Genomic DNA, 12,314 nt, shown 5'->3' with positions numbered 1-12,314 from the left:
ATTTTAAATTTTACAATTTTAAAGAGAACCTTCCCCCCCCCCCCCCCCCCCCCCCTGTATTTTCCTGCATCATACATATGTGGAAACATGAATTGACAGACGCTGTACGTTTGATTGGTGGCTGGAAATTTGTACTTTCCGTAGATTGTCAACAGTATGCAAATTAAGTACTGGTATTAGATTACAAAAATGGAAATGCATTTAGTACCCAGAGGGTGAAGTTAAATCTTCAGTCCCCTCAGGTTTTAAGACCCTAGGTTGAGCAGATAACATGTCAATCTGGATTACAGAAAATCTAAAAATGTTAGGCAAAAATATAATTTTCTAACTAAAAGTTATTTAATGTCTGCTTTTGGCCAAATATATGATGAAAAACAAGCAAGAGGGACTAATCTAATATTTCATGACCTGACTGACTGAATGTTAATTGGTGATAATTTTGACTTTCAAATTATGAACACCTATTCCTCTCTCCTTATTTTAAACTTGAATTGAAGAGTACTGCACATTCTACTCAAGTAAAAGGTATGTACAGAAAGGAGAAAATTTTAAATAAAGGCCTGTACTGTAATTTTTATGAGACAGCAAGCATACACTTACACACAGTCAATGTCTAAATTGTTAACAAAAGATGTGTGTACAACCCTAAATGAAGAATGTCAATATTGTGCATAAGGTGTCAATATTTTGTGTGCACACCATTATTTCTATCATTTCCTTCTGTTTTAAGAAGGCAATTACACCAAGCTTTGATTTTTTAGTAGGAAGGCTTTTTGGTTCCTTTTATCCCCCTATACATTCCTAATAGTTTGGGTCACCCTGAACTGCTTGGTTACTCTGTTCTATCACTGCCTTAACCCTCTTGGGCATGTAATTCAGTAGAGCTTCACAGGTTGCCTCTGGAATCCTCTTCCACTTCCCCTTCCCCATGACATTACAAAGCTGGTGGATGTTTGAGATCTTGTGATTTTTATTTTTTTTTTGATTATTTTTTTTTTCACCACCTGTAGGGTTTAGGCCTGGAAACTTAACAGCACCTTTTAAAGGGGTTTTGTGTGTGTGTGTGTGTGTGTGTGGGGGGGGGGGGGGGGGGGGGGCGCTAAGGATAAAACCACACTTACCTGGGGCTTCTTCTGTCAGCCCCCTGTAGCAGTAATGTAAAGGATTTTGATGCTACATTTTGGGAGGGGCTTAAAAAAATTATTTATATATATATACACACACACACACACACACACACACACACACACACACACACACACACACACACACACACACACACACACACACACACACACACACACACACACACACACACACACACACACACACACACACACACACACACACACACACACACACACACACACACACACATATATCTATTACAGAACAAAAGTTTGGATACACCTTCTCATTCAAAGAGTTTTTTTTTATTTTCATGACTATGAACATTGTAGGTTCACACTGAAGGCATCCAGAGTATGAATTAACACATGTGGAAGTATAGTACATAACCAAAAAGTGTGAAACTACTGAAAATATGTCTTATTCTAGGTTCTTCAAAGTAGCCACCTTTTGCTTTGATTACTGCTTTGCATACTCTTGACATTCTCTTGTTGAGCTTCAAGAGGTAGTCAGTCACCTGAAATGGTCTTCCAACAGTCTTGAAGGAGTTTCCAGAGATGCTTAGCACTTGTTGGCCCTTTTGCCTTCACTCTGCGGTCCAGCTCACCCCAAACCATCTCGATTGGGTTCAGGTCTGGTAACTGTGGAGGCCAGGTCATCTGGCGCAACACCCCATCACTCTCCTTCCTGGTCAAATAGCCCTTACACAGCCTGGAGGTGTGTTTGGGGTCATTGTCCTGTTGAAAAATAAATGATGGTCCAACTAAACGCAAACCGCATGGAATAGCATGCCGCTGCAAGATGCTGTGGTAGCCATGCTGGTTCAGTATGCCTTCAATTCTGAATAAATCCCCAACCGTGTCACCAGCAAAGCACCATCACATCTCCTCCTCCATGCTTCATGGTGGGAACCAGGCATGTAGAGTCCATCCGTTCACCTTTTCTGCGTCGCACAAAGAGACGGTGGTTGGAACCAAAGATCTTAAATTTGGACTCATCAGACCAAAGCACAGATTTCCATTGGCATAAAGTCTATACCTTGTGTTCTTAAGCCCAAACAAGTCTCTTCTGCTTGTTGCCTGTCCTTAGCAGTGATTTTCTAGCAGATATTCTACCATGAAGGCCTGATTCTCACAGTCTCCTCTTAACAGTTGTTTTAGAGATGTCTGCTGCTCGAACTCTGTGTGGCATTGACCTGGTCTCTAATCTGAGCTGCTGTTAACCTGCGATTTCTGAGGCTGGTGACTCGGATGAACTTATCCTCCGCAGCAGAGGTGACTCTTGGTCTTCCTTCCCTGGGGCGGTCCGCATGTGAGCCTGTTTCTTTGTAGCGTTTGATGGTTTTTGAGACTGCACTTGGGGACACTTTCAACGTTTTCCCAATTTTTCAGACTGACTGACCTTCATTTCTTAAAGTAATGATGGCCACTGCTTTTTTTTTCTTGCCATAATACAAATTCTAACAGTCTATTCAGTAGGACTATCAGCTGTGTATCCACCTGACTTCTCCACTGATGGTCCCAACCCCATTTATAAGGCAAGAAATCCCACTTATTAAACCTTCCCGGGCACACCTGTGAAGTGAAAACCATTTCAAGTGACTACCTCTTGAAGCTCATCAAGAGAATGCCAAGAGTGTGCAAAGCAGTAATCAAAGCAAAAGGTGGCTACTTTGATGAACCTAGAATATGACACATTTTCAGTTGTTTCATAATTTTTGATTATGTACTATGCTTTCACGTGTGTTAATTCATAGCTTATTATTCATTATTATTATTAATTATTCATAACATTCAATACATTCATTCCAATCGCTTTTATAATCACGCCTGTACAAAATGAATCAGAAATGATCGCGAATTAGACCTTTCAGAAACAATCGATTTGACTGTCATTCCGACAGAAAATTGCATTGTGTGTACTAAGCATTATAAAGACAATCTAACTTCTATGCTCACAAATCACTGTGCTTAAAATTAGCATAGTTTTTACTAAGTCCCTTCTGGGGTTCTCACCACCCCTGGTGCTGCCTGTGTGATTAGTTAGTCAGCACTCTTCTTTGGCTCCTAGTGCATGTCCATCAGCAGGAGTCATGCACATAGCATGCAAAGGCCTTCGACACTGTTCCACACAAAAGTCTGGTGCAAAAGTTGAGGATGCAAGGACTGGGGAAGAGTCTGTGTGCATGGATGGGGAACTGGCTAATGGACAGAAAACAAAGAGTTGTAGTCAATGGATCATACTCAAAATGGGTGACTGTAAGCAGTGGGGTCCCACAGGGGTCTGTACTGGGTCCAGTGTTCTTTAAAGGGACTCCGAGCAGTGCAGAAACTATGGAAAGATGCATATCATTTTAAAGCTCTCTTTCTCCTCTTTCCAATGATATATAAACCACCACCCTACGTCTTTTAGTTTTCGCTATTTTCGCGATTGAAATTGCTGCGGCCGCGATTTCGATCGCGAAAATAGAGAAAACTAAAAGGTGTAGGGCAACGATTTAGGTGTCGTCAGAAAGAGGAGAAAGAGAGCTTTAAAATGATATCCATCAAGCCATAGTTATATTGTATTACACAGGACGACACTTTCCCCAGTGTCAGCAGCTCCATTCTGCTGAATGCAGCTGCTGACTTTGACAAAAAGTCGCCCTGTGTAATACAATATAACTATGGAAAGATGGATATCATTTTAAAGCTCTCTTTCTCCTCTTTCTGACGACACCTAAATCGTTGCCCTACGCCTTTTAGTTTTCTCTATTTTCGCGATTGAAATTGCGGCCGCGGCAATTTCAATCGCGAAAATAGCGAAAACTAAAAGGCGTAGGGTGGCGGTTTATATATCATTGGAAAGAGGAGAAAGAGAGCTTTAAAATGATGTGCATCTTTCCATAGTTTCTGCACTGCTCGGAGTCCCTTTAATTTATTTATTAATGACCTAGTAGATGCAGTAGTAAGCAATGTTGCTATTTTTTGCAGATTACACAAAATTGTGCATAATCATCAGCTCACAGGAAGATAGGGACATACTGCAGCAGGATCTGGATAGGATGGCTGTATGGGCACATAAATGGCAGATGAAATTCAATGTTGAAAAATGTAAAGTCATGCATTTTGGTCGTGCCAATGGTCTAGCGCCATACAAAATAAATGGGATACAGTTGGGGACATCAAACTTGGAGAAGGACTTAGGAGTACTCATCGACAACAAGTTAAATAATCGTACTCCATGCCAAGCTGCTGCAGCTAAAGCTAATACAATTTTGGGATGCATTAAAAGAGAAATAAAAACTCGAGATGCTAGCATAATATTGCCCCTGTTTAACTCTCTAGTAAGGGCACATCTGGAATATGGAATTTAGTTCTGGGCACCACATTACAGGAAAGATATTGTTGTTGTAGAGCAGGTGCAGAGACGAGCAACAAAATTGATACGTGGGATGGAAGGTCTCAAATACCAAGAAAGGTTAGATAAACTGGGTTTATTTAGTCTAGAGAAAAGAAGCCTTAGAGGGTATCTAATTAACATGTATAAATACATCAGAGGGCAATATAAAAACTTGGTGGATGAGCTTTTTGTCCCTAGGCCTTCTCAAAGGACTAGAGGACATGATCTGTGCATGGAGGAAAAACGTTTTAGCCATTTATTTAGGAAAGGGTTCTTTACAGTAAGAGTGATTAAGATGTGGAATGCATTGCCACAGGAAGTAGTTAGGGCAAATTCTATACCTGCATTTAAAGGGGCTTATGCTGGATACACACGTTGCGTTTCCGCGTCGATGCGGCGTTCGATTCGCGTCGATTCGATTATTTCCAACATGTCCGATTCGCAGGTCGATAGATCGTTAGATCGATTTGCCATACTTTACATGGCATTCGACCTAAAAATAATCGAAATGCGCTCGGAAATGCTCGGAAATAATCGAATCGACGCGAATCGAACGCCGCATCGAACGCGGAAACGCAACGTGTGTATCCAGCATTAGATGCTTTCCTTGCGTTGATAGACATCCATGGCTACAGTTACTAGGAATGCGCAATGATGTTGATCCAGGGATGTTATCTGATTGCCATCTGGAGTCGGGAAGGAATTTTTTCCCTTTTGGAGCTAATTGGACCATGCCTTGTGAGGGTTTTTCACCTTCCTCTGGATCAACAGGGATATATGAGGGAGCAGGCTGGTGTTGTACTTTGTTCTCTGGTTGAACTCGATGGACTTATGTCTTTTTTCAACCCAAGTAACTGTGTAACTATGTACGGTGAATATTATCTGGTCTTTGTCAGTCATACATGTGGTGATAGGGCTATGGCACCAAGGCCCCATTCACACTGGAATGCTTTTCAGGGGTTTTTCCAGTGCTTTGCTGATCGCCAGTGATCAGCAAAGTGCTATGACAATGTTACTTTATGGTACCAATAATACTGTAGTTGTGATTTGTTTAAATTCGCTAATGTGCTGCCTGCACCATTGTGGGAACGTTCACAATGTGACTCTCTTTCCCAAAAGAGATGTCCCCCTCTCCACCCAGCTTGGTGCCAACCTCTCCCGACCCAGCGTAACTCTTCCTCTGCCCTCAGTATTAGTTTACTTCCTCACCCAGTAGCAAACAGTGCGACCTTACTTCACCACCCGGCTACTTTTCCATGCCACCCGGCTGGAAAATATTTCTGGGGAGAACACTGTAGGCCAAAGCAAGTCCTCCACCCACTATGGCCCGTGCAGGTTCCTTTAAGATGTCACCACCTTCCTGTGCTCCACCACCTCTAGGGACCGCTCTCACCTCTAGTTATGGCTGCCTAGACCCCACAGACAGCTAACACAGCATGAGGTTTCAACTCAGGTAGTCTTTCCACTCTCTTGTATCTTCCAATGCTCCTCTCACATCATCCCTTTAAAAAAGAGAAAATAAAATTCATCTTATAGGATGCTTTATATCATGCACACATGGAGGGATCCCACTGCCAGGGAATGGTCACTGTGCTCTGTTATCAAGGGCCACCTTAACAAGACTGTGCCCCAACACCATCCAGGACCGTGCTCACCTTATACTTTGGCTGCCCCAATCACAGACAGCTCCAAGCGTTTGTTATGCATGATCCTAGTATTGCCCAGCAATTTCTCTGTTGATATTTGTGTGCTGCCTCCACAGTACTCAAAAGACAGCCCACTGCAACTAAAAGAACTAATATAATGTAAAACCTTTAATTTATCCAATAAAAAATGGTAGCGCTACTCACAAACATTAAGAAATGTCAGGCATAGCAATAAAATCCGAGGACGTCCCCTCCATGCACTGCCACACTTCCTGCCTGCTGTAGCCACGCCCTACGCGTTTTGTCAAATGACTCATCAGGGGCTCTTGGTCAGGATTGGCATGCAGTGCTAAAATACCCACCCCTAATACATATTCAGTGGCCCCAATCTCATAACACACCCTGAGCCGTAAAAATACCCCTCAAGCTGAAAGGAACAAGGGAGCTCATAATTTGCATAGTATCAGTTCTCTGTAAAAGAAAAATTTGATACAAATTATATGTTAGTATTATCTATGGTAATGGTTTTCATTGGAGTCTGTATATAATGCAGCGTGGGCCAGGATTACAAACTGTCTATGATAAAGTCGGTCTTGGCCTTGTGGGGGAAGTGGAAGCTATAGTAGGGGAGGGGGAGCTGAAGATCTATTGCATTATGGGCGACTTCCAGTACGGTATTCATTTCTTAATCTTGTGCCACATGGTTTAGTTATATAGCTGTTTCTGTTTGCATGATTTGTTATTTAGGCACCAGGGTGCTCCACAGTTATTTCTATACTAGCTGATGGCCTGGCGTTGCCCCGGTATGTATTTGGTGTTGGCTGCGCCCACTTTTTCTAACCCTAACACACAGTTTCTCAATGACCAAGTTTGTGAGCTTTGAGGTCTTTGGCATCAATAATTTGCATTGAAATGAAACGAATCTGATGGGCTGTTTGGCTCCACCCCCTTTTCTGAATTTGAACCCCAGTCACCCAATGACCAACTGTACAAAGTTTGAGGCTTGTGCCATTAACAGTGCAATTGAATGGCAGCAATTAAATATTCCACTTGAAATTCAATTTGCTTTTGTAGACTCCACCCACTTTTCTGAATATTAATCCCAGTCATCAACTGTGTTAAGTTTGAGAACCCTACCATTAACAGTGTAAGAATAGCTGCAGTTTACATTTTCAGAGTGAAATTTTGTTTTTTTTCTCGCCCACTTTTTGGTTATGGGGATAAAAAGTATCCTATATGTTGTTCCTGTGTGTGTGTGTGTGTGTGTGTGTGTGTGTGTGTGTGTGTGTGTGTGTCAGTGCCAAATTTCATTCAGATACGTTCAGCCATTGTTGCTTGATTAACAAACATCCAAAAATCCAAACTTTCGCATTTATAATATTAGTCAGATTCTCAGACATACTGCATAGACTGTAATGTGTTTTCAAATATATTATTTTTACATTTGCATCCTTGCAAATAGTGTGTGTTTGTACATTTGTCTCTTTCCAGAATTATTGTATATTTGCGATCCATGCTTTATGTGATTACATTTATTGAAGGACATCCGAGGTGAAAATAAATTGATGAGAAAAACAATTGTATCTATCCTCATCCTAAAAATGATTTTTTTTATTATTATTTTTTTTTTTAGATATCCCACAGTTTTTTTTTTTGTTTTCATATTTAAATTTAGTTTTTAAGTTTTTACTGGTTTCATTGTCTCTGCTCAATGACACCTTCATTGAAGTACAGTACAGACCAAAAGTTTGGACACACCTTCTCATTCAAAGAGTTTTCTTTATTTCCATGGCTATGAACATTGTAGATTCACACTGAAGGCATCCAAACTATGAATTAACACATGTGGAAGTATAGTACATAACCAAAAAGTGTGAAACAACTGAAAATATGTCATATTCTAGGTTCTTCAAAGAAGCCACCTTTTGCTTTGATTACTGCTTTGCACACTCTTGGCATTCTCTTGATGAGCTTCAAGAGGTAGTCACCTGAAATGGTTTTCACGTCACAGGTGTGCCCTGTCAGGTTTATTAAGTAGGATTTCTTGCCTTTATAAATGGGGTTGGAACCATCTGTTGCGTTGTGGAGAAGTCAGGTGGATACACAGCTGATAGTCCTACTGAATAGACTGTTAGAAATTGTATTATGGCAAGAAAAAAGCAGCTAAGTAAAGAAAAACGAGCCATCATTACTTTAAGAAATGAAGGTCAGTCGGTCCGAAAAATTGGGAAAACTTTGAAAGTGTCCCGAAGTGTAGTCTCAAAAACCGTTAAACGCTACAAAGAAACTGACTCGCATGTGGACCGCCCCAGGAAAGGAAGGCCAAGAGTCACCTTTGCTGCGGAGGATAAGTTCATCCGAGTCACCAGCCTCAGAAATCGCAGGTTAACAGCAGCTCAGATTAGAGACCAGGTCAATGACACACAGAGTTCTAGCAGCAGACACATCTCTAGAACAACTGTTAAGGGGAGACTGTGTGCATCAGGCCTTCATGGTAGAATATCTGCTAGGAAACCACTGCTAAGGACAGGCAACAAGCAGAAGAGACTTGTTTGGGCTAAAGAACACAAGGAATGGACATTAGACCAGTGGAAATCTGTGCTTTGGTCTGATGAATCCAAATTTGAGATTTTTGGTTCCAACCACCGTGTCTTTGTGCGACAAGACCCCAAACACACCTCCAGGCTGTGTAAGGGCTATTTCACCAGGAAGGAGAGTGATTAGGTGCTGCGCTAGATGACCTGGCCTCCACAGTCACCAGACCTGAACCCAATCGAGATGGTTTGGGGTGAGCTGGACCGCAGAGTGAAAGCAAAAGGGCCAACAAGTGCTAAGCATCTCTGGGAACTCCTTCAAGACTGTTGGAAGACCATTTAAGGTGTCTACCTCTTGAAGCTTATCAAGAGAATGCCAAGAGTGTGCAAAGCAGTAATCAAAGCAAAAGGTGGCTACTTTGAAGAACCTAGAATATGACATATTTTCAGTTGTTTCACACTTCTTGGTTATGCACTATACTTTCACATGTGTTAATTCATAGTTTGGATGCCTTCAGTGTGAATCTACAATGTTCATAGTCATGAAAATAAAGAAAACTCTTTTTGAATTAGGTGTGTCCAAACTTTTGGTCTGTACTGTATGTCAGAGCTCAAATCTATGAATTATTGACCCTTTTATTGCTTTCCTACTCTCTGAAGCCATTTACTGAAAGGAAAGTGTTTTATGGCTGTAATTACTTGTCAGTGAGGGTTATGCTATAGTCTGACCTGGTCCTGACCCGGGCAGAAACTTTCACTTGTATACCTGATGCTTAAGTTTTTCATGCAGAGAGAAGAGGGGGGGGGGGGGGGGGGGACACAGCACAGTCATCTGTGTGCTTGGTGCTGAACATACATGTGTCTATCTTGTCATGTGATATGTCACCTCGGTTTGTCAAATCTTTCTGCCATGTCCATAAAAAACTGGTAATTAGTTTGTTTTGCCATATCTTTATAAAGACTTGATAAACTTTTTTCCTTTTTTTTTTCTTTGCATATCATTAGTACTGTAAAGGTGCTTTTTGATTAGGTATTTAAAAAGTTTGCACAGTTTTTACATTGTGGAGTGATGCTAACCATTTGATTATAATTCATAACACTAGAAGATGTGTGCATGTCCTCACTCTTTTTCTTGCAAATGTGAATGGAAAATGTGGCTGGTCGGAAGCAAGAGGACCAACCCTCAAAACTCTGACATGACATATACTGTAGTAGTGACTGAGAAGGGAGGAGTCCATAATCCACTGCTCTATGAAAAAATAGCAGCTCTGAACATTGAGACGTGCAGGGCTTTTTCTTTTTATGCTTGTTTGTTTTTTGTTTTTTTTACCTTTTTTGATTTGTTTTAGATTTTATTTTTATTTTTGGTTTTGGGACAAACAATGGCATAATGGCATAATCTGAAATTGAAATGAGAAGAATGTGGCGGCTGCCATATTCTTTTTTTAAACAATACCAGTTGCCTGGCAGCCCTGCTGGTCTATTTTGCTACAGTAGTGCCTGAATCACACCAGAAACAAACATACAGGCAATCTTGTCAGATCTGACAATAATGTCAAACACCTGATCTGCTGAATGCTTGTTTGGGGTCTATGGCTAAAAGTATTAGAGCCAGAGGGTCAGCAGGGATAGCCAGGCAACTCTTATTGCTAAACCCTCCTGGCGGTTTATCAAAATCCGCCAGGGGGCAGTAGGGCAGTTTTGTTTTTTTCTTTTTTTTTTTTTCCTTTTCCTTCATGTAGCGAGACAAGGTCTCGCTACATTTAAGCCACCCCCCCCCCCAGCCCCTCCGATTGCCTCCGGAGATCAGGAGATCCCGTTCAAAGAACGGGATCTCCTGGAGGGCTTCCCCCGTCGCCATGGCGACGGGCGGGATGACGCCACTGACGTCATCAACGTTGTGACATCACAGGGGACTCCGATCCACCCCACAGCGCTGCCTGGCACTGATTGGCCAGGCAGCGCACGGGGTCTGCGGGGGGTGCGGCCGCGGCGCAACGAATAGCGGCGGATTGACGGGTAGCGGCGGCGATCGTCATGCACACGCAGCTAGCAAAGTGCTAGCTGCGTGTAGCAAAAAAAAAAAATATGCAAATCGGCCCAGCGGGGCCTGAGCGGGGCCTTCCGGCGGCATAGCCCGTGCTCAGCACGGGCTTACCGCCAGGGAGGTTAAAAGGAAATAAATATGGCAGCCTCCTTGCTACATCCCCTCTTGCTACGGTTGTCCTTTAAGTATTAGGTATTCATTTAGTTTAAGCTATTTAACGTCTGCACACAACTTTAGCTAATATTAATCTTGAAGTCTGTGTATTCAATCTTTTATATCTGAATACAGTATGTCTTTCTGAAGTAAAGTGTACTTTACTTGCCGTGTGGTCTTCTATGTTGGTATTTTAGTGATGTTCCTTTTTCACTGTCTACAGGCAACATGGGTGTGCACTCCAGTGAGAGGTGAAATTTTAAATCTAGAAAGTAGCAACATAGATGACATTTTAGGTAAGTGATCATCTCTCTTAAATTCAAAATACATAAAGTACGCATGGTATTGCTTTTCTTGACAATTCCCCAAAATGGCATGGTTATACCTTACACTCCTCTTACTTGAACAGCAGCATCACTGCAACCACGTCAAGTCTAAATTACACCAAACTGTTTATGTACTACTTAAAGCCCTAGTTGAACCTCAGTTTTTATCTTTCAATTCTTTATGAATTTTTTTTTTGTTTTTTTACCTCCACATAAAAATCTTAACATATAACACAACCCATAGGTTATAAGCTACAGTGAAAGGATGCATCTCCTTCCGCATTGACGTTGCATAAATTGAGCATAAACCTATCATGTAAAGGTCATATTGATCAACAGGTTAATTAGATCACTCTCAATATACAGAGATAAATAGTATAGTTATTGTCCAGTGCTGGAACTAGAATCCAGAGTCATAGCTATGTCTTCCCAGTGTGGTTTATTCCAGTAGAAATGAGAGTATTAGGACAGACCAGGCAGGGGCGTCTCTAGCCATTTTGTCACTCCAGGCGAGAAAACCTGTGGTGCCCCCCTCCGCGTGGTGCCCCCTGATGAAAATAATCGTAATGCGGCAATGTTTCACCATAAAATAATCGTAATGCGGCAATGTTTAATCAGAAAATAATCATAATGCGGCAATGTTTCACCATAAAATAAAATAATTGTAATGCGGCAATGTAACGCAGCAATGATTCACTTACAATAATCGTAATTCGGCAATCTTTCACCATAAAATAACCATAACGCAGCAATGATTCACCATAAAATAACCATAACGCAGCAATAATTCACCCTAAAATAATCAACGCAGCAATGATTCACCATAAAATAATCGTAATGCGGCAGCGTTTCACCAGAAAATAATCGTAATGTGGCCAGCGTTCACCAGAAAATATTCGTAATGTGGCCAGCGTTCACCAGAAAATATTCGTAATGTGGCCAGCGTTCATCAGAAAATAATCGTTATGTGGCCAGCGTTCACCAGAAAATTATCGTTATGTGGCCAGCGTTCACCAGAAAATTATCCTAATGTGACCAGCATTCACCAGAAAATTATCCTAATGTGACCAGCATTCACCAGAAAATTATCGTAATGTGG

The 12,314-nt window shown here is 41.5% G+C and overlaps 1 protein-coding gene across 1 annotated transcript in view; it reads left to right on the top strand.

Moving 5' to 3' along the window:
- The window catches only part of ERP44 (endoplasmic reticulum protein 44), a 150,613-nt gene that overhangs the window by 53,007 nt on the left and 85,292 nt on the right, over positions 1 to 12,314 (top strand). Inside the window, exon 2 of the mRNA XM_068238311.1 lies at positions 11,113 to 11,185. Coding sequence (XP_068094412.1) covers positions 11,113 to 11,185 — 73 coding nt within the window. The remainder of the gene's footprint in view (positions 1 to 11,112; positions 11,186 to 12,314) is intronic.

This window comes from Hyperolius riggenbachi, chromosome 5 (genome assembly GCF_040937935.1).
Source record: "Hyperolius riggenbachi isolate aHypRig1 chromosome 5, aHypRig1.pri, whole genome shotgun sequence".
Lineage (NCBI taxonomy): Eukaryota > Metazoa > Chordata > Amphibia > Anura > Hyperoliidae > Hyperolius > Hyperolius riggenbachi.
The sequence above is the reverse complement of the archived record's forward strand: the minus strand, read 5'-3'. Positions and strand labels throughout refer to the sequence as shown.